At 36.9% G+C, this 23,032-nt stretch overlaps 1 protein-coding gene across 1 annotated transcript in view; it reads right to left on the bottom strand.

Annotated features, from left to right (window-relative positions):
* Positions 1–23,032, bottom strand: part of Ptpmeg (protein tyrosine phosphatase Meg) — a 558,329-nt gene that overhangs the window by 354,144 nt on the left and 181,153 nt on the right. The window contains exon 9 of the mRNA XM_090403197.1: positions 10,448–10,536. Within this exon, the coding sequence (XP_090259323.1) occupies positions 10,448–10,536 (89 nt within the window). The remainder of the gene's footprint in view (positions 1–10,447; positions 10,537–23,032) is intronic.

Raw genomic sequence — 23,032 nt, 5'->3', positions numbered from 1 at the left:
GATGAGATTGCCAGAGGCATATTATACTAGTAGGGTTATGCTACAAGAAACTGATGAGGCTAGGGATCTTGGCATAATGGTGGACAGGAATTTGAAGTTCAAAGGTCACATAGCAAAAGTTGCCATGTTGAAGCAAACCTTCAACGTGGCAACATTTTGCCTCTTTATAAGGGCCACGATAACACCATAGTTGGATTACTGGGTACAGATTTAGTCTCCCAGGTTCCAACGTTACAAAGATTATATCCAGAATATGGGATTTAGATTATGAGGACAGATTGTGAGTATATGAATTACAGACTCTGATACGAATAAATAAATAACAGGAGAAAGAGGGGCGGGGGGTAATATGATACAGGTTTATAAACTTCTGAATGGGTGTCATAGGATATTGTCTGATGAAATTTTTCATTATATGGAAGGTGGAGAGAGAACACATTGGCATCCATGGAAGATAAGTTTGTTTACAGTCAAGAAAGTGGTAAGAGCTAGATTTTTCTCTCACACAGAGCAGTGAGTGAGTGAAATAGATTCCCTTCAGGAGCACTGAATGCATCTGTGTGAATGAATTTAAGGGAAAGTATGACAGCTGGTTTGAGTGATTTATAGCCTCTCTCAATGAGTTCTTGACACACTGGAGGTCTCAAATAATAATAATCCTGAATGGCAAAGAAATGCAGCTAGCTGAGGAGTTGGATAAGTACCAGATCGACATAATAGGGGTCACTGAAACAAACAAGACAAAAACTGGTGAGATCTTTCTGAGCAATAAATGCAAAATGTTATATTCAGGCAATGACAATCAAGAAAAAGAAGGAGTAGCCACAGTATTCAACACTAAATACGAGGCTAATCTTCTTGAATGGCAAGCAGTCTCAAGTAGAGTGATATGGGCAAATATGAGAATGGGGAACTGGATAATGAGACTTATTTGTGCCTATGGTCCCACAAAAGATTCTACAAAGGTAGAAGTGGAGGAATTTTCTGAGGCTTTAGAGAAAGCAACTGACACAATGAAAAAGAAAAAGTTGTTCCTTGTTGGGAATCTAAATAGCAGAGTAGGAAATGATTGTCAGACATACAAAAATATTTTGGGAAAATGTGGAGAAAAGAGCAAAGCTAATAATAATAGCAAATACCTGTTGGATTTCTGCTCAGGACATGGACTGGTTATTACTAACACAATGTTCCAACATAAAAAGGTGCACAAATTCACATGGAGAGAAGAGGCAAGGAATAAGAAAAGTCTCATTGACTATGTTATTGTTGATAGTGATGTTTTCCCACTGGTGCAAGACACCAGAGTGTACAGATGATTTGAAATTGGAAGTGAACACTATTTAGTCTTGAGCAGGATAAAATTGAATTTCATATAGAAAAGAATAACATGTAAGAAAGTTTTAAAGAGAATAAAAGTTGAGCAGCTCTCAGATGTGAACTGTAGACTAAAATACACAAATATTATTCAAGAAAAAATGAAAGAGTTTGAGAGGAGGAACCAAACCTTGGAGATTCAGTGGCAAGCCCTGAAGAAAACATTAATTGATTCAGCCAGAGAGGCATGTGGTGAGGTTGTGTGCGAGGATAGAAAAATCAGAACTTCCTGCTGACACAGGAAGTTAAAGAGGCAGTAAAGGAAAGAAGAAAGCATATCAAAAGTTCCTGGCAAATATGTCAGCTTGTGCTCTTAGAGAATACAGAGACAAATATAAGAAAGCTAAACACTGTGTAAAACTGGCTAAATAAAAGTCATCAGAGGACTTTGACAAGAACATAGAAAATAAATATCAAGAAGGTGGCAATATATTCTGAAGGTTGTAGAAGAAGCTCAGAAACGGAGGAAAGAGTGCTGTAAAAGGAATTAGAGATGATAAAGGTGACATGAAAACAGTAGAAAAAGATATCCTTGAAGTATGGAGTAAATGAAACAAGCAGTGATGACAGCAGAGTGGTAAAATACACTGCTCATGCATTCAGAAATACATATCCATACTTGAAGTAGAAAAAACCATCAAAGGCTTTAAATGTGGAAAGGCAGGAGGAGTAGATGATATTCGCCCAGAAATGCTCAAGTATAGAGGTAAAAAGTCGTACAATGGCAGCACTGCATAGTTCAGAAGGCCTGAACAGAGGGACGAATTCCAGATGATTGGAGTAGAGCTCTCATAGTACTCATATATAAAAAGGGAAATAAAACTGAATGTGAGAATTACAGAATCATTTCATTACTGAGTGTTCCTGATAAGATATATGCAAGTATACTTGAGAAGGATTGTGGAAGAGAAGCTTCGTGAAGAACAACTTGGATTCAGGCCAAGGGATTCAGGATGTCAGAATCAGATTTTTACTTTACGACAGATAGTTGAGAAATAATGGGAATATAACAAAGCTCTGTATTTAATAAGTTTAGTTTTATCATTTATCCAAGTGTGAGCAAACAAAGTTTGCACCTGAAAGTATCTTCAGGACTGAGCTAAAGTGGTGCAACAGCAAGGCAAAGGTGGAGAAAGCTATCATCACCACTATCTCAGTATCTCTCATAACGCATAGCACATCTCCTTGCGGATATGTCTAATGCTATGCATTAAGGCAAGGGCCACTACCCATACTGGTTTTGACCTTTATTGAGGTCTCGTCAGTGGGAGCCGGGCCCAGCTAAGGTGGTGCAACACCAAGACAACTCTGTAGATGAACATGTAGATCTGGAAAAGGCATATGACAAGGTGCCAAGAGAGAAACTATTCCAAATGCTACAGTTATATGGTGTTAATTGGGCATTATATCAAGCAATACTTAGTCTTTATTTGAGTTGTAAGTCAGCAGTTAGAATTGAAGGAAGTACAGGAAGATGGTTTAATGTTAAATCTGGTGTCAGACAAGGATGTACATTATCTATATGGATCACATTATGAAGAAAAGTGGTATTAAAATTGGATATCAAACTGATATCAAAATTGGAAGTGTTAATCTCAGCTATTTGCTTTATGAGGATGATGTTATACTTCAAAATAAATCTGCTATAAGTCTGCAAGATTCCCTGACTAAATTGGATAACTGTTGTAATAGATATGGTATGAAGATCAGCATTAAAAAGACAAAGACAATGAAAATAGAATGAGTGAATGGAGATCTAATAGATCAAGTAAAACATTTCAGCTACTTAGGCACGATTTTTAGTGATGATGGTAAGTTAAATATAGAAATAGACAACAGAATCAACAAAGCTGGTATGGTAGGAAGTCAACTGAATAAATTTATATGGAATAAGAGAGAAATTAGCCAAAACACTAAATTAGCTGTATACAAGACAGTGTTTAAACCATTTTTAACTTATGGATCTGAGAGCTGGGTTAGAAGTAAAACACTTGACCAAAGACTAGAGATCGCAGATATGAGAGTCCTGAGAAAGATTAGGGGCATGAACAGATGGCATCAATGGCAATATCATATTAAAAATGGGGATATTAGGAAAGAAATTGATATTGTCAGCATCCAGCAATGCATTAGCAGAGCTAATCTCAGATGGTATGGTGACTTAAGCAGAACGGGAGAGGAAAGATTAGCAAAACAAGTATTCTCTGCCAGGTTGGCAGGAAAAAGACCCAGAGGAAGACCAAGATATAGGTGGATTGATACCGTAAAAAGTGCCTTAGAAGACAGAAATATAAGACCTGATAATATTGGAGTAAAATTGTCGATAGGAAGTTAGTAATTATGTAAATTTTTCATGTAGAACTATCATATCCTGTACATCCATTCAGGGTATATATCAAGAATTTGATGATGATGATGATGATAATAATAAGGTAGGTAAGAACTGGTATGATGTCAGTTTTTTTTTTTTTAATTTATATTTGATTTATTAATATAAGAATATTGTAAAATGTACTTAAGTCATCCATTTTTACAACATGAAGTCGTAATCAAAATTTAGGGCCTCTGTAGCTCAGTCAGTATTATTATTATTATTATTATTATTATTATTGTTCCGGGAAACTCCAAGGAGTCGACAGACTCATCGAGGGAGGCCCTAACATCATGTCAAGAACAACTATTCAACATTCACACAGTATCTATCATACCTTGCCTTGAACTCATTCACGGTCGTAGCACCCACAACAGACTCTGGAAGCTTATTCCACTCATTCACCACTCTCCAAGTAAAGAACCTAGCTCTAACACCCTTGTCAACCACGCTCTTGCCCAGCTTCCATGCATGGCCCCTAGTCCTCCCACCACCACCAGTCATATTTTCAAAAATATCTTCTGGATCAATCTTATAAAAACCCTTCAGTAATTTGAATGTCTCAATCATATCACCCCTCCTTCGCCTATCGTCCAATTTCTGCAACCCACAAATCTTCAACCTATTCTCATAAGGTTCATTCCACAGACCTGCTATCATCTGTGGTCACTCGTCTCTGGACCCTCTCCACTTCCTCCCCCATCACGAAGAAACCCTGGTGCCCATAACTGGGCACAGAAGTCCAGATGGGGTCTTATCAAGGCTCGATACAGAGGAACAACAACTTGTTTGTCTCTGCATGTTAAAGTATTTTTCAGAAGCCATGTGATTTGGTGAGCTGTTTTAGTTACTTTTGCAATGTGTCCCCTAAACTTCAACTCCCTCTCCACCGACACTCCCAAATCCCTGGCTTCATCAATCTCCTGGAGTATGGTTCCACCAATGTGATATACTGCTGCTATTCTTTTCACCCCAGAGTGCATAACTTTACACTTTGCCACATTAAATTGACATCCAATTTTCCTAGCCCAGTCTTCCAAACTATCCAAATCATCCTGTAAAATTTTGACATCTTGTGCACTCACAATTGCTCTACCCAACTTTGCATCATCAGCAAACAAGTGAACACTTCCTCTCAGATCCTTTCCAATATCATTGATGAACAAATTGAAAAGCAGTGGTCCAAGAACAGAGCCCTGTGGCACTCCACTAGTCACAAGACGTCTTTTAGACTTCACTCCTGAATAAACCACTCTTTGATATCTATCCTTCAACAACCCTCCTATCCATTTCACCAACCCTATATTTATACCCATCTGCTCCAGTTTACTGATTAGGATTCCATGTGGTATCCTATCAAAGGCCTTGGCAAGGTCCAGTAGTATCTCTGTAAAGCCATTACCCCTATCCAGTTCAGCCGTCACTGTGTTATAAAACGTGAGCAAGTTACTGAGGCATGATCTATCCTTCACAAAACCATGTTGTCCCCCATACAATATCCCATTTTCATCTATCCAATCATGTATTCTTTTCTTGACTAATTTCTCTAAGACCTTGACAATGATTCCTGATATGCTAATCGGTCGGTAATTTACAACAGCAGTCTTGAAACCACCTTTATGCAGTGGAACTATTTTCCCCTCTTTCCACCCTCTCGGGACTAACCCAGACCCGAGACTCAAATTAAACAAAATGGTCAAGGGTACTGACAATTCTTTAGCTGCTTCTCGTACAACACGAGCTGGTATACCATCCAATTCCACAGATGTATTGACATTGAGGTTATGCAATAGACTACTCACCTCCACTTCATTAACCACAATTCCCGTATAATCTACTGGTTTATTCGTGTCTGCAATGTCACCACCTGGATGATATACTCTTGCAAAGTGCTCACTCAGTAACTCAACTATCTCAACTGATTCAGTTACCTCCCTACCATCGGCATTCTTTAAAATCAATCTGCCATGTACATTTTTCCTTTTACTTGCTACATATCTAAAAAACTGTTTAGGATTCTCTTTAGCCTGCATGGCCAACGTTCTTTCGTAATCTTTTTTTGCTTTTCTTACCACACTCGTCACCCTTCTGGCCTGCGCTTTATACCGTTCATGTGCCTGCCGGTCACCCTTCTCCTTAAATTCCCTCCATAGTTGTTTCTTTTTTTGCAGCTCAAGCTTAATGGTGTTATTCATCCATTTAACCCCTACTTGATTTATTATTCGGACTCTAGGTATACAGTCAGCCATTGCTTCATGCAAGCACTTCTTAACTACCTCCCATGCACTATCAACTTCTAGTCCTTGCAGTTGTACATGCCATGGCACTGAACCAATCAAACTGCTAAGCTTGTCATACTTTCCAGCCCGATAATTCCACATGTACCCTGTCTTAATTGAAAATTCTACACCTTTAGCCACCTCCCAAGTTAAGACCCTATGATCACTCTCACCGATTGGTGGCAATGTGGTCATATTTGTTACAGCCAAATCCTCAGATGTAATTACTAGGTCAAGCACTCTCTGACCCCTAGTATTTTCCATTACATGCTGTCACAGATAGTTATCCCTTAATAACCGCATAAAATCCAGTTCCTTCCTTCCGTGTCCTCTCCTCACTCCAATCAATGCGACCATAGTTGAAATCTCCCATAATAATCACCCTCCTTCCACCCATTTCTTCTATTTGCCTGTGCATACTGTCACCACCATCTTTTCCATCACCTGGTCTATAGCAGCACCCAATTGTATATTTAGTTCTGCTAGCCACAATCTCACACCAAATGGCCTCAAATGTGCTCTTTTCTCTATCCTGCAATTCAACTTCTATTCTCCTTGGCTGGAGCTCATCAGCTATCATCAACAATACTCCTCCCCCCATTTTATTCTCTCTGTCATTCCTGAACACACTATACCCATCACATTCAATCCCACTAGTTATATCATCTACAGTCAGCCATGTTTCACTAATACCTATAACCTGTGGTCTGGAAGTGCCAACCATGGCCAAAAACTCTTCCTTCTTGTTCCTAATACTCCTAGTATTAGTGTACATGAATTTAAGACCCCCATTAGCCCCAACCCTACTTTGATGCCTTATATTAACTATCCCACTCAGATTTGTTGTCCTTATTTGCTCTGGCATATTATATTCATTCTTACATTCAACTGCCTCATCACAGTCAGCCATGTTTCACTAATACCTATCACCTGTGGTCTGGAAGTGCCAACCATGGCCCAAAACTCTTCCTTCTTGTTCCTAATACTCCTAGTATTAGTGTAAATGAATTTAAGACCCCCATTAGTCTCAACCCTACCTTGATGCCTTATATTAACTATCCCACTCAGATTTGTTGTCCTTATTTGCTCTGGCATATTATATTCATTCTTACATTCAACTGTCTCCATAAGGACTGTATCTCTACCCCCCCCCCCCCCAACAAATCTAGTTTCCCTGAATTTGCACATCCACTACATTCAGCAACACTTTCTCAAGTCTTCTTACACCGTAACCATTCAAATGCAAGCCATCCATCTTATATAGATCCTTTCGCCCATCAAACTCACTCCACACATCCACAAATTCCACACCACTCGTCATACATAACCCACGCATAAAGTCATTCGCAATTATGGCCCTCCTTTTAAACATTTCACTGTCATACCGTGGCAAAAGACTAATCATTCTAACTCTCTCACTCTTTTCTTTTGCTACCTCAAACAATTCATTCAGGTCTTCTATCATTTCCATTTTATCTCCTTTCAAATCATTTGTACCTGCCACAATAATCATATCTTTCACCCTTTCCTTTTGCTCTCTAATAGACTCAGTTACGTCCTTTATGGTCGCACCAGGTTGGTACGATTTTGTCAAATCCTCTATTAACACACCTCATACTAACGAGTCTCCATACAGCACTCTATCCTTCATTTTGTTCATGTTCACATTCATACGTCTATTTTTCCTGTCATACCTTTTATTATTGGTTGGTTCATTCAGTCTACTTTTGTTCATGCACTCTAGCTGCTGTTTTGCTCTTTCTATCGCACTATTCAACAACGCGATCTCACTCAATGCATCAATCTCATCTTTTTTATTCTCTGAGAAACCATTTATACTATCATTCACACTTTCTACATTCACACTCTCACAATTTTCATGTACAACCTTGCCGTTTCTTGTCATATCCCTATTTCCTTCATTCTGAAGGTTGACAAAAATATCACACTCACGATCCGAAATACACTTCAATTCCTCATTCTCCCTACATTTTCTACACACATTCAATCCTTTATTATCATCTAACCACACTCCGACCACACTCCGCAAAGCGTACATTTCACAGCTAGTACACTGACTCATTTCTTTTATACTACCGTTCTTTGATAAGGATGGTGAACCTTCATTACTGGCCGCCATGTTCCTTCGCACATGTGCCATACTTATTTGCAACGTGTTTTGTCAAATTATACGTTATAACACACCAAAAACAGACGCACTAAAATACGCAAGGCAAACAAAATAAAACTACACAATATTAAGTAATTTGTATCGATAACTGAAAATGATACTTATCTTATCTGGAGCTTGCACGAACACTACACATTACGAATTCATCTAACGGCGACTTCCCGACATAGATTATGTTATAAAACACTTTAGTACACTAACCATGCTAATAAAGCTCAAATAATATACCAAAATTACACACTTAAGTCCATTACATTGAATCCAAAACATCAATAAATCAACAAAAATCACAAATCTCTCAGGAGCTCTCCGATAGCATGTCCGTTCACCAGCTAGCCTCGACACCAAAAGTATAGATGAAGCCTTGGGTCGGAAAGACCTGGATCCCATTATCATCTATGAAGTGAGAAACCTTTATCTTGTCTCTTTCAACTAAGGGTGAATTAACCAGTATCATATGGAGGTAGATGGTTTTTTCACCCAGAAACTTGGGTTTTTCATCACTCAGAACAGGCAAACCGGCCTTGTGAACACACACACACACACATGAATTTACAGTCATAAAATATATATATATATATACTTAATCCCTCATTAGGATGGATCGAACCATCCCACCAAAGAGATGGGGTCGAAAGGGGGGAAACTCCATCTGAATAAATAAATAAATCAGAATCGGATGCATTCTGGGAATATTACACGTGGAAGAATATAAATGCTTTCATAAAAACAAGCTACAAGAAAAATGAAGGTGAGCTACTGGACTACATTAGGGAAAAATTTTGATCTAATTTTCCTTTCAATAAGGACCTTTCACTTTCCATGGAAGGTCCTTACTAATATACTTGTTCTTTTAAAAAGACTAAATAACTCAAAATGTAATTAAAAAATTTTTTTTTTCATGTCCACAGTATGATTTAACATGAAGACTCATTCACATGTAAGGTGCTGCTGTTGAGGAGCAATACACAGTCATTTCAGCTATAGGGTAAAATGACACAACCACTTTCCTAGCAAAATCATTTTAAGTACTGGTTCTTGCCTGGCTTACCCTGATTAAAGTGTATTGATATGACATACTTTATACTTTTAAGCCACTTCAACTAAAAATTAGCTATTTCTAACTAGTGTATTTTCAAATCAAGGTGCAACGTGTAAAGAGATCACTGATGGAATTACACAAACTAAAGTTATTTTACAAAGGAAGTAGATATCAACATATTGCCTAGTCAGAAAAAAAGTTAATAATACTTGAAGTTTCTCTTGATAGAAATATACATGCATTAATGCCTTAATTAATTTAATAAAATATTTTAGTAAAGAAGGAATGAAGGAAAAACAAATTTCTTAGCCAGTTTCGTTTGCAGTTACTTACCTTAGCACATGTATTAACAGTTAAATTGTACAATGCTGATTATTATTAATATTATGAAGGCAAAACAAAAATCAGCAGAGAACAAATTTAAGCAAACATAATGAAAATACTGGAGAAAGGAACAGCTATTTTGAAGGAAGTTTTGTGTTCCAGACAGAAGAGACCGAGTGTTTTCACAAAAGTGAATAATTGACAAAAATGCATGTTTGTTTATATGGAGAACTTGAAAAACTGCTTGATGTGCTAGCAAAAAAAGTAAATACCATAAAAATGAAGTGAATGAAAATCTGATAACTCAGGGATTTTACTTGTCATTCACAAAAAATAAATATTTCGTTTTAATTTTTAATATAATCAAAGAAGTTTAAACTTCTTTGATTATAATTTGTCATTTTATTAATCTAGATTATCAATAGTTTTTTTTTTCTTATTTTATGGAAGCGAGTTGAGAATTCACTATTTGATCAAAAGGAAGTATGGCATAAATAGTAATCAAAAACATCAACTTTCCACTATAAGCACACTAAATATAGCAACAAGGTATCTAACTGCAACCTTCTTTTGTTTATTTGTGAAAAAACTATTATCCCAGAAATGTTATTATTTAATATATTTTAACTAAAGAAATCAACTGAAAGTTTCAGTCATTATATTTTGTAAATAATGTGAAATAATATTCATCAGTACTAGGATTGCTTTGGATTAAGTTAATGGAATTAATCAATTACTTCAAATCTTCATACAAAAATCAATTTCCCAAAACAATCTGATAAATAGTGGATTACATATTATGAAAACTTTTTTTTTTGTTTTCAAAACACCTAATAATTATCAATACATTAACCACAATCCCTTACCATGAAAATGTGTTTATTTTTATGTTGTTCTGAAAAACAACAAGTCCAACAGATGTCACACCCAACTGAATTTCAGCATTTGTTGAATCCTAATAAAAAATAATGCAAATAAACAAACTGCTAGCAAGAGTAATAAGTGAATATACAATCAATTACAACCAATTATAGGTAGTTAATAAATGTAAGTGCATAGAAATTATTTTTCTTTTCATATTATGGCAGTATGTTATATATAGGAATATCTTGTCACATGTTTATGAAAAAGAGGGACATAGTGCTATAAAAAAGTTTGTCCAATTAGTATTTATAATCAAAAGGCAGAATCCTAAAGGATAATAGACATTGCACAAGCTCATGGGTGCAAAGCTAGGAACCATACTATTTTTTATTAAAATAAAGAGCCGAAAGGCTTCAATTTGGCGATGCAAAATTTATAAAAATTAAGTGAATATTAAATCCAGCATTATTTCAAAGCCAAATACAGAAACTATAAACATTTCGTATGAAATCTGACCAGAGAGCTTACAGGAATACATTTGCCGGCATTTATAAGTTGCCCTAGCCGGATCTAATAGGTGATGATGACCATTATCAAGCATTCGTATATTTGCCTCCTATTGTTCCATTTTGATAAGATTTCACTGGCCTGACAGCTGTTTTGAACTTATTGGTTCACCCTCAGAGACCAGGCAGAGACCTTAAAGAGAGCAAAAACTCTCTTGTAATACTAAGGAACTTGAAACGTCAGAGAGGTGTATTTTCTGTAAGTGAATTCTCGGTTCGGTGTGTGAAAGTATTTACTAAAATAAAGAGCCAAAAGGCTTCAATTCGGCAATGCAAAATTTATAAAAATTAAGTGGATATTAAATCCAGCATTATTTCAAAGCCGAATACAGAAAACTATAAACGTTTCTTATGAAATTTGACCAGAGAGCTTACAGGAATACATTTGCTGACGTTTATGCGTTACCCTAGCTGGACCTAATAGATGACGACAACCACCATAGCTGTCAGGCCAGTGAAACCTTATCAAAATGGACCAGTAGCAGGCGAATATACAAAACAATTGAAGATTCCTAGTCAGTCCACATGACATATCATTTGCAAACAAGTTAAACAGCTGGAGGCCAAGAACAGAACCCTGGGGAATGCTACTGGTTGCCCTTCCTTTTTGAGACAGACACTGCTTCATCATACATAGCTTGCTGGTATCATTCAGATAGACAATCACCATTCTATCTAACCATCAAATATACTATCCATTCACATCCTCTACAGCTTGTACACAAACTTCATGTGATAGATAACAATCATGTGATTGTTATCTATCAAATACTTTTGCACAGTTCAAAAATATCACTGTACATTATTCAAAATTAAGTGGATATTGAATTCCACATTATTTCTTAGCCGAATAAGAAACTCAAAGATAGAAAATCTAATCTAATGAAAAATCTAATAAAAAATCATAATAAATAAATAAATAAATAATAAAAAACTATTTTGAGTTTCTTATTCGGCAAAGAAATAATGTGGAATTCAATATCCACTTAATTTTGAATAATTTAACTTCGCGAAGTGAAACCTGTTAGCTCTTATGTACATGATTCTCAGTTATCTAACACACTCATTAGCTTATCATAAAATGCAAGTAAATTTCTAAAATCAGATCTACTCTTCACAAATCCATGCTGATCATCATGGATTTCAATAATAATAAAGAATGCTATGTCCATTAAATCAATCTGGTATTCTATTCTTAACCAACACATTGACTACAACTGCAATTATACCGACTGGTCTATAATTGGGAACTTCTGTCCTAGAACCATGTTTGTGAAGTAAAAATCAATATAAAAATCCTATATCACAGGGCAAAATTAATCAGTTCTGATATCAGAGCCCAAACTACTTAACTTGACCATATTCTTAACACTTTCTTAGCCAATGGCTACAACCCTACTAAATCAACAAATTATTAAAAGCCTGTAACCACAAAATACAACCTTACAGCCACTTAAGGACCACATAAAAAATTAGCATCCCTTATCTAATCCACCAAAGACCAGCCACATTCCCTAGACCCACCAGGCGTATCCAGGTCCCTTGCAGTTGCAAACTGTTCTACTACAGCCAAACAGGCAGGTCAGCCAATATCAGAATTTCAGAACACAAGGACTACATCCAGTTCCACCAATACAGCCAGTCAGGACTTGCTGACCATGCTTTGGACACTCACGACAGGATATGCTGGAAGAAGGCCACTCTTTTGAACTGCAGAAAATACAAATATGAGAGGCTATTTCTGGAATCTGCTTCAGCACAGAGAAACTTTCTTAACCTCAACGAATTTGAGTGAATGAAACTGTTCCAAACCTGGAAAGCATTCATCATCACATCTTCAGGCCAATGGCCAAGACCACCCAATTTTAGTCCACCAATGAGAGCCAAGTAGGACTCTAGAGCCGACTTTGGTTGTCTTTCTAAAGCCTCATTTACCCAGTGTTAGTGCCTGTATGCACATATCATTGTGATCCCTGATGAATGCCAATGTAGCATTGCCGAAATATAGAAAGTATTAATTAAAGTTATTATAATTAATATTTAGTATATGTTTTAATTTCTTGAAAAATAATATGTATGAATAGCTAATGTATAAACTTTTCAACTAGAACATGCACAACATATTTGCCTAAATATTTTGCAGTCAGTATTCTCAACATTCCCTGGCCTATAACAGCATCCAATCATGGACTACAATCAACAATTGAAGAAGAATATCAACAGATTACTGTATTCCTGACCCCACCCTCATATGGCATCTGTTTGCTGTAGGCTCTTCTGCCTTTCATGTGTGGGATATATATAAAAACTCATCTCTCTTATTTTGATAACTTTTTTTACATTTGTATACAAACATAATGATCCCTGTGTCTTTGAGGACATCCTACCAACATTCTCTACTCCAGCTCCTATACTAAACCTCTCTTTGATCTGACCACTCCCAGTTCCCTGATCCTGACTCTAATTGCTATTCACACCTGTCTCATTCTCACTTTTATGCATTCAATCCTGCTGAAACCACATCTTCAACCTCATATTAATCTTCCTCCTATTGTACAACCCATTTGGCTGTGCTATCCTGCTTCACAAGTAACCTTTAATTGTTAGCTCATTATCTTCTTGATCTTTCCAGCAAACAATAGCCTCTCTCAATGCTCAATACCAAATCCATTCAAATGCAATCGATCAATTTTAAACCATTCCAACTTCCCTTTAAATTCATTCCACAGATTAAAAACCTGAATCCCCTTTGCTTCACACAACTCAGCCATCTTGCTATTCCATATCTCTGCTCTCCTTTTAAACTCACTACTGTTGTATCGCAACACACTACCAACTTTTCTAACAAGACTATTATTCTTTACCTTCTGCAACACCTTCTTGAAATCTCTATTAACATTCCTTTTATCACCAAGTCATTTGTACCCACAACTACCACTAATTCTGATGCCCGCTCTTTCCTTCTCTGCAAAGCATCAGTTATTTGTTTCAATGTTCCACCAGGAAAGTACGTTTTGAGAACTTTATTAGTCATCTCACCTTTAATGACTGAGTCCCCATACAATGATTATACAATTACCCTTTGACTTTTTCTCTATAATGCTAACTTCCTCCTCCTCGTTCACACTGGCCAATCACTTCTTTAGGTGTTTAACCTCATCTTCCAGATGCTTCATTTTACTTTTCATTTTCATCAACTCTTGCCTATGCTCTTCTACTATGGTCCCTTTGTTATTGTGACCGACACTTCCATGCGATTTTTGTAGAATACCAGTGATGCTAGCTTCCATTTCTAAAAGCTCTAACCTATCCATACATTTTTCACACACACACACATTAATGCTTCCCTTCACTCTAAGAGTCTATAGATCTTTCACGTTTTCAATGCATGTATGTGAAGCAATTCTTGCAATGCATCCACTGGGAAAAATCCAAGGCAGAAGTCGATTGTTATATCAAAGCTTTCCATGCCACAGACATGTACTTCTTTGCGAATGCCATTTTTAAAAGCAGAAGCTGTAGGAACATAGAAGTAGCAAAAACACATAATCAAACAAAATTCCAACAACAAACACTCTGAAGAACACTTGTATTCAGCATGCAAGAAATGACTCACAATTATATGATAAAAATTCACGCAACATACTATTTAAAAAAATTTTTCATCACACAACTAAGACTGTTGTGCCATTTGCAGTTCAGCTTCAAACATACTTGAACCAACTTCTTATCTTTCTCTACATTTTATCTATCTCTATTTCTAGAATGTTTATTCTCACATAGTGCTCCTCAAGTGCAAGAACAATCTAACTATTAAAGAAATATATAAATTCTTTCTTTCTTTCTTCTTAACTACTTGTGCTATATAAATTTTGCAACATCTTGTGTATGCAGTTAATATAAAATTTCTTTCATTCACAAGTATTTTCTCTCAGTGTGATAAAAACTCATCCATTAAGTTTAATCAGTACCATTTAATTTTTTTTTTTATTTTTAAATTTAGAGCAGCTACTGCTCTATTTCACATGGCACATTTTTAAAATTTTATTAATTTGCTTTCTCTATTTTATTTATTATTATTTATTTGGGGGGGGTGTGAATGCCCACAAGTGTGGTTAGATAGTCTTGGCCATTGAGCTGATGATCTTGGAATGTATGCTTCCCAAATTTGGGGACAATCTAATGCACCCAAATTTGTTGAGGTTTGGAATGTTTTTCAGAGTTGAGGCAGATTTGAGGAATAGCCTTTCAAATTTGTATTTGCTGCAATGTAATAGAGTGGCCTTCTAACAATTCAACACACTGACCATTATGTCAGTGTGTTAGAGTGTAGGGTTTTATATATTGGCTTTCAAGTGAGCTGAGTTTTTTTTTTTTTTTTTTTTGTGTGTGTGAAATAATAATTTCAAGGATCCAGTTTGTAACTTCCACAGGCCAAGAGGAACCTTTTTAAGGAGCCTATGAAGTGTACTGCTGGGATCAGTCTATAAGGAGGTAAGTAGAGCAAGCAAGAAGTAAGGAGGCAAGCTTACCTGATTAATCAGTTTGGTTTAAAACCACAGTGGCATTTCCCTTATCTGTTTTTGTGATTACTATTTTGTTGTTGCTTTTAATTTCTTGCAAGTTTCAAATTCTTTTTTTTTTTTTTTTGATAGGATGTTTTTGGTGGTTTACCACCAAAAAACACCCTATCAAAAAAAAAGTCAGTATAGAAAACGTTACACTCCAACACACTGACATAATGATCAGTTTTGATGTCTCCTCTTTATTCACCAATGTCTCACTCAAAGATACCTTAGACCTCATCCAAGCCGTATTTCCTCCCAATATTTCAGTTCACTAAGAACTCGGGTTATTTCATTTACCAAGGAAAATTCTCCACTTTCTCCTCCTTAGCCAACTTCTTTATGGAGACCTTTGAAAAAAAGTCAAACTCTGCCCACAGTCTCCCATTCCTAGACACTCTGATTACATGCCAGCCTGATGGAGCCAAGGCATTCTCTGTTTACAGAAAACCTATACAGATAGGTGGATACATTCACCAGCAGTCACCCTCCCCCCTTCCCAACAACATGGGATTATAAAAACCCTATATAATGAGACAAAATTAATCAGGTCTGATAACAGTGACCTAACTACTGAACTTGACAATACCCTTAACACTTTCTTAGCCAATGGCTACAATCCCCAAAAAATATTAAAACCATGTAACTGCAATCCCCCTTCAGGACAGAGATTACTCAAAATTTATCACCATTCCATATATCCGGGGCATATCCAAAACAAATTGACAAAAAATCCGAAGAAAATATGACCTTAAAACCAGTTACAGACCACATAAGAAATTGGTATCTCTTATTCATTCCAACAAAGACCAGCCACATCCCTAGATCTACCAGGAGTATACTAGATTCCTTGCAGTTGAAACTGTCCTACTATATCCAAATGGGCAGGATAGCCAATATCAGAATATTCAAACACAAGGAATACATCTGGTTCCACCAATACAGCCACTCAGAACTTGCTGACCGTGCTTTGGACATCTACCACATGATACTAGAAGGAGGTCACTCTTTTTGGCTGTAGCAAATAGAAGTTTGAAAGATTATTATTACGGACAACTCCAAGATGTCCTTAGACTCATCGAAGGAGGCCCTAAACATCATATCAAGAACAACTATTGAGCATTCACACAGTAGCTATCATACTTTGCTTTGAACTCATTCACAATCATGCCACCCACAACAGACTCTGGCAGCTTATTCCACTCATTCACCACTCTCCAAGTAAAAAACCTAGTTCTAACACCCTTGCTAACTACATTCTTGCTCAGTTTCCATGGATAGCCTTGAGTTCTCCCACCACCACCACACCTGTTCTGAAAAATTTCCTCTGAATTAATCATGTAAACCCCTTCCCCCCTCAGTAATTTGAATGTTTCAATCATATCATCCCTTTTCCACCTATCAACCAGTTTCTGTAACCCACAAATCTTCAACCTGTTCTCTAAGGTTCATTCCATAGACCAGCTACCATCATGGTCACTCGCTTCTGGATCCTCTCTACATCCTCCACATCACCAAGAAACCCTGGCACCTAGATATGCGCACAGTAGTCAAGATGATATACTCTTGCAAAGCATTCACTCAGTAATTCTACTATTTCAACTAATTCAGTTACCTTCCTTCCATCAGCATTCCTTAAAATCATTCTGCCATATACATTTTTTTTCTTTTACTTGCAGCATATCGAAAGAACTGTTTGGGATTCTCTTTAGCCTGCGTTGCTAAATTCCTTTCATAATCTGCTTTTGCTTTTCTTACCACACTAGTTACCCTTCCGGCCTGTGCCTTGTACTGTTTGTGTGCCTGCAGGTCACCCTTCTCCTTAAATTCCCTCCACAAATGTTTCTTTTCTTTGCAGATCCAGCTTAATGGTGTTATTCATCAATTTAACTCCCACTTGATTTACTCTCCTGACGCTAGGTATGCAGTTAGCCATTACCTACCTAAAACACTCCTTTACCATTTCCCATTCACTATCAACATTAACATCTAGCCTTGCAGTTTTACATGCCATGGCACTGATCCAAGCAATCCCCTAAGCTTGTCATACTTACCAGCCCAGTAATTCCTCATATTCCACACATTTAGCCACCTCCCAGGTCAAGACCATATGATCACTTTCACCAATTGTGGCAATGTGGGCATATTCATTATAGATAAATTCTCAGATTCAATTACTAGATTGAGCACTCTCGAACCCATAGTATATTCCATTACATGCTGTCTCAGGTAATTATCCCTCAGTAACTACATAAAATCCATTTCTTTCCTCCCATGTGTCCTCTCCTCCTTCCAATCAATGTTACCATAGTTGAAATCCCCCATAATAATTATCTGTCCTCCATTCATTGAGTCTTATTCCTAGAATCTGCCACAGCTCTGAAAAAAAGAACTTTCCAAACCTCAACAAATATGGGTGTATCAGATGGCCCAAAATTTACCAACCATACATTCACTTGTTCCCATATGGATATGGACCAGATTGCATGTCAGTCATGTGAATCTTCTTTACTAAAGCCTGCGGGAGGTGGAGAAGTGGAAGATGGAAAGTATTCATGTGGAAAAGGGGCTAAAAGTAATTTTCGCATTGGATCTTGGAATGTGAATACCTTACATCAAATTGGAAGATTGGAGATTGTAAAGATGGAGATGCTAAGATTGAAAATAGACTTCTGGGAATGGCTGAGGTGAGATGGAAAGGAAAAGGAGATTTTAGACAGAGGATGGAATAAGAATAATTTACTCAGGAGGGGAAGAGCAACATCAAGCAGGTGTTGGAATAATATTGAATAAACGAGTGGCAGGATGCGTGGAAGGCTACTGGCAAATCTCAGACAGAGTTTTAGTGGTAAAGTTGAAAGCAAAACCAAGACATATTCTACTTATCCAGATATATTTACCTACTTGTGATTATGAGGATGAGAAGGTAGAGAGAGTTTATGGCGATATAGAACAGGGCTCTTGAAATGTAAAGAAACAAAAGATATAATTATAATACAAGGCGATATGAATGCAAAAATCGGAAGAGGAAGGGAGGAAGATATTGTTGGGATATTTGGATTGGGAGTGAGAAATGAAAGAGGAGATATGTTGTTGGATTTCTGTAGAAAGCATGATTTAGCAATTATGAACACTTGGTTTAAGAAACATCCAAGAAGATTGTACACATGGAAAGCCCCAGGATATAAATATAAATAGTAAAAGAAATCAGATCGATTATATTTTGATAAACAAAAGATATAGAAACATTATAAAAGATGTGACAACATATCCAGGAGCAGACTGTGATACAGATCACATATTATTGTCAACTAAGATAAGGATTAATCTAAAAAAGGTAACTGCAGGGAAACGGAACAAATCATGGAACATGGAGCAGCTGAAGATACCAAGTACGGCGAATGAATTCTCAAAGAAAGTAGAGGAAGAAATGAACGAGAGAAACATACAAGAAAATGATGATGCAAGTGAAAAATGGAAGATTCTGAAGGAAAGCATAATTACTGCTACAGAATTACATTTAGCTAAAAAAGAGGAGGAAAGAGAGAAAAGAAAGAAACCATGGATGACGGAAAATATTTTGAGGAAAATAACACAAAGAAGAACGTTAGTAATAGTAAAACAGAGGAGAAAAAAAAGCAGTATAAAGACTTGAGTAGGGAGATACAAAGAGAGATAAGAAGGAAAAAGGAAGAGTGGTTAGATGAAATAAGTAAAGATACAACAGCAAAGGCAAAAAGAAAGGACATAAAAGGTGTTTATAAAGGACTGGAGCAATCAAGAATGAAAGAGGTGAAATTCTGATAGAAAAAGAGAAGATATTACAGAGATGGGAAGAATATGTAAGCAAACTTTACGAAGACAGGGAAAGAGGAGAAAATCAAAGGAAAGAACATAGTGGGTAGAGACTGTGCATCATGAGGGAGGAATTGAATCTAGCAATTCAAAAGATGAAAGAAGGAAAATCCCCTGGAATAGATGGTATACAGATAGAACTTATAAGGAATATAGGTGAAAAAGGTATGGAAGTGTTATGGCAAATTATTAACGGAATTTATGAAGGACAAGAATTACCAGAGGAGTTTAGAAGATCAATTTTTATCCCCATTCCAAAAAAGACAGGAGTTTTAGACTGTAACAATTTTAGAACGATAAGTCTTATAACTCACACAGCAAAAATTCGGGTGCAAATAATTTTAGAGAGAATTAGGAATAAAATAGAAAAAGAAATGAATGAGGAACAGTTTGGATTCAGAACCAACAGAGGAACTAGAGGGGCTATAACTTGTCTAAGAATTATTGGGGAGAAAACACTAAACCATGGTGGAAAGTTGTTTTTGGGATTTCTAGATTTTGAAAAGGCATTTGATGCAGTGAAACATGAAAGGCTTTTTGACATTCTAGAAAATACTGATATTGACTCTTATGATTTGGAAATTTTAAAGAGATTATATTGGTCGCAAATAGCGTCAGTGTGTGTAAATGGAGAGAAACAGGAGAATTCCAGGTGGAGAGAGGAGTCAGACAAGGATGCAAGTTATCACCATTATTGTTTAACTTTTATAATGAACAAATGTTTAGAGAGGCACTTGAGGATGTAGAAGAAGGAATAAAAATAAACGGAAGAATCATTAATAACTTAAGATATGCGGATAATGCAGTAGTGATGGCAGAAAGTGAAAATGGGTTACAACAAATTATTCAAAGAATTGAAAACTCTTGTAAAGAGTATGGACTAAGAATTAACACAAAAAAGACCTAGATAATGATAATGGGTAGAAAAATAGGAGATAATGTAAAAATAAGATGTGGAGGAAAGATTTTAGAAGAAGTGGAAAGATTTCAATATTTAGGTAGCTGGATCTCAGAGAAAGGAACTTCAGAGTTGGACATTAGAAATAGAATAAGCAAAGCTAAATCGGCATTTATGGAAATGAAGAGAATTTTAATAAACAAGAACACTAAAATAGGCATTAGAATTGGAATAGTTAAAGCAACAGTTTGGAGTATTGCAAGTTATGGAAGTGAGTCATGGACACTAAGAAAGAGAGATATGGAAAGAATTAATGCATTGGAAATGTGGTGTTATAGAAAGATGGAAAAGATTAGCTATACAGAAAGAATATCAAATCAAGAAGTTTTAAGATGAGTTGGGATGGAAAGAACACTGTTAAGGAATATTATGCAAAGAAAGACTAGATTTGCAGGACATCTTCTGAGAGGTTCTTTGGGACACCTGACAAGAACTATATTACAAGGGAAAGTTGAGGGGAAGAGAAGACGTGGAAGACCAACTAGAGAGTGGTTTAATGACATCGTGGAATGGACTGGTTTAAGAATGATGGAAGTAACAGACAGAGAGAAATGGAGAAGAGCTGCTCATCTGCTGCAAACCTCTTGCTAGAGGATGCTACCGGATGACGACAACATTCTAAGATCATCAGCCCAACAGCCAAGACTACCAAATTTAGCCCACTGGGGGAGGGGCACTATTTATGACTCTACTCTAGACCCAACTTCTGTTTTCTTTCTTCAGTCTCATTTGCCCAGTGTTAGTACCTGCATGCACATATCGTTGTCTTTTTGTGATCGGTGATGATGACAATGTAACAGTGCCGAAATATAGGCAGGTATTAATCAGTCTTTTATTATTAATATTCTAGTATATGTTGTTATTTTCTGAAAAATTATTAGTTATGAGTAACCAATCTAAGCCTGTCTACAAGAATAAATATAGAGTTCATTCGAACAAGACGAGTTCTTCATAAAAGTCATAGAATGGCTTTATAAAGAAATGTGTGAAACTTTACTTCACTGTCAAAACTTTAACAGATCCGATGGTCTATGTCTATCCTCATTGTGTGAGATAGTACTTTTTTAAATCAGCTAAATCTCTTCTAACTTTATATTGTCTAAATACATATATAATTTACTTTTTAAATAAGTTAGGAAATTGACTGACTTTTTTAGTTTACTTACATTAGCTAAAGTGATGCTTTTTAGAATTGCCTGTTAATGCTTAATTGCCATTTTGAGATCTGAACTGATGATGCCTATGATACTTAGGCAAAAATTCTATGCCAGTGGTTTTGAGGCAGTATGGTGTGAGATAGAGCCTGGTAGATCAACAATAGATGCTATCTTTGGGTTATGGCAGATGGAAAAGTTTTGAGAGAAACAACGGGAGCTACATCTGGCATTTATTGATCTGGAGAAAGCATACGATAAAGTGCCAAGGCAAGAAGTCTGGAGGTGTCTGAGGGAGAAGAAGGTTCCGGAGAAATATGTCAGGTTGGTACAGGAGATGTACAAAAATGTGAAGACAAGTGTTGGGACTTGTCTGGGACAGACAGAAAGTTTTCAAGTACCAGTTGGCTTGCATTAGGGTCAGCATTAAGTCCATTTCTGTTTAACATTGTGATGGAGGTGGTGACGAAGGAGGTGAGAGAAGATGCGCCTTGGACAATGCTGTGTGCAGATTCAAGAGAAGAAGAAGAAACTAAACTGGAAAGATGGAGAAAAGTACTGGAAGAGAGAAGTATAAGACTGAGCAGAAGTAAGACAGAGTATATGTGTTGCACAGTGGACGGCGGCCAGGAGATAGACCTGGAGCTGGAAGGAAATGTCATCAGGAAGGTGAGGGACTTTAGATACTTAGGTTCAACAGTGGAAGAAGATGGAGGAGCTGAGAAGGAAGTGGGATGCAGGATACAAGCAGGTTGGAGGAACTAGAGGGAGATGGCTGGAGTGTTATGCGATAAGAAGGTCCAATCAATCTGAAAAGCAAAATGTATAGGACAGTAGTGAGGACAGCTATGACATCTGCTATAGAAACTGTAGCCCTGAGGAAAAATAACATCAGCAGGATGGAAGTAGCAGAGATGAGAATGCTTAGGTGGATGTGCGGTGTGACCAGAAAGAATCGTCTGATAAATGACTATATTAGGGGAACAGAGAAAGTTATGAACTTAGGAGCGAAGATACAGGAGGCAAGGTTGAGGGCTTGGTCATGTGATGAGGAGGGAGGACGAATATGTGGGAAGAAGGGTTATGCAGATGAATGTGCAAGGAAGGAGGAAGCATGGGCAGCCAAAGAAGAGATGGAGGGAGCTGGTAGAAAAGAACTCGAGGATGAAGAACTTGGATGTGGAGACTGCCGAAGACAGGAGGATGTGGAGGAGACTCATCATCAACAGTGATGATGTTGTTTTTTGTTTGTTTTAGTAATCTACTTACTTATTACAATAAAGTAACTGCTTCCTTGGACAGAGGAAAAGGATACACAGAAATATACTTGGATTTTGCAAAGGCTTTTGATAGAGTACCTCATGATAGGTTGACAGTCAAACTAGAGCAGATGGGGTTGGATATTAGATTGGTGCATTGGATTGGAGACTGGCTATCTGATAGGTATCAGCAAGTTGTGTATGGGGGGTGCGATATCCAGGAAAAGGAA

Source organism: Typopeltis vanoorti, chromosome 13, assembly GCF_054136105.1.
Source record: "Typopeltis vanoorti isolate ZY-2024b chromosome 13, IOZ_Tvanoo_1.0, whole genome shotgun sequence".
NCBI classification, from domain to species: Eukaryota; Metazoa; Arthropoda; class Arachnida; order Uropygi; family Thelyphonidae; genus Typopeltis; species Typopeltis vanoorti.
This window is presented reverse-complemented; position numbering and strand designations above follow the sequence as displayed.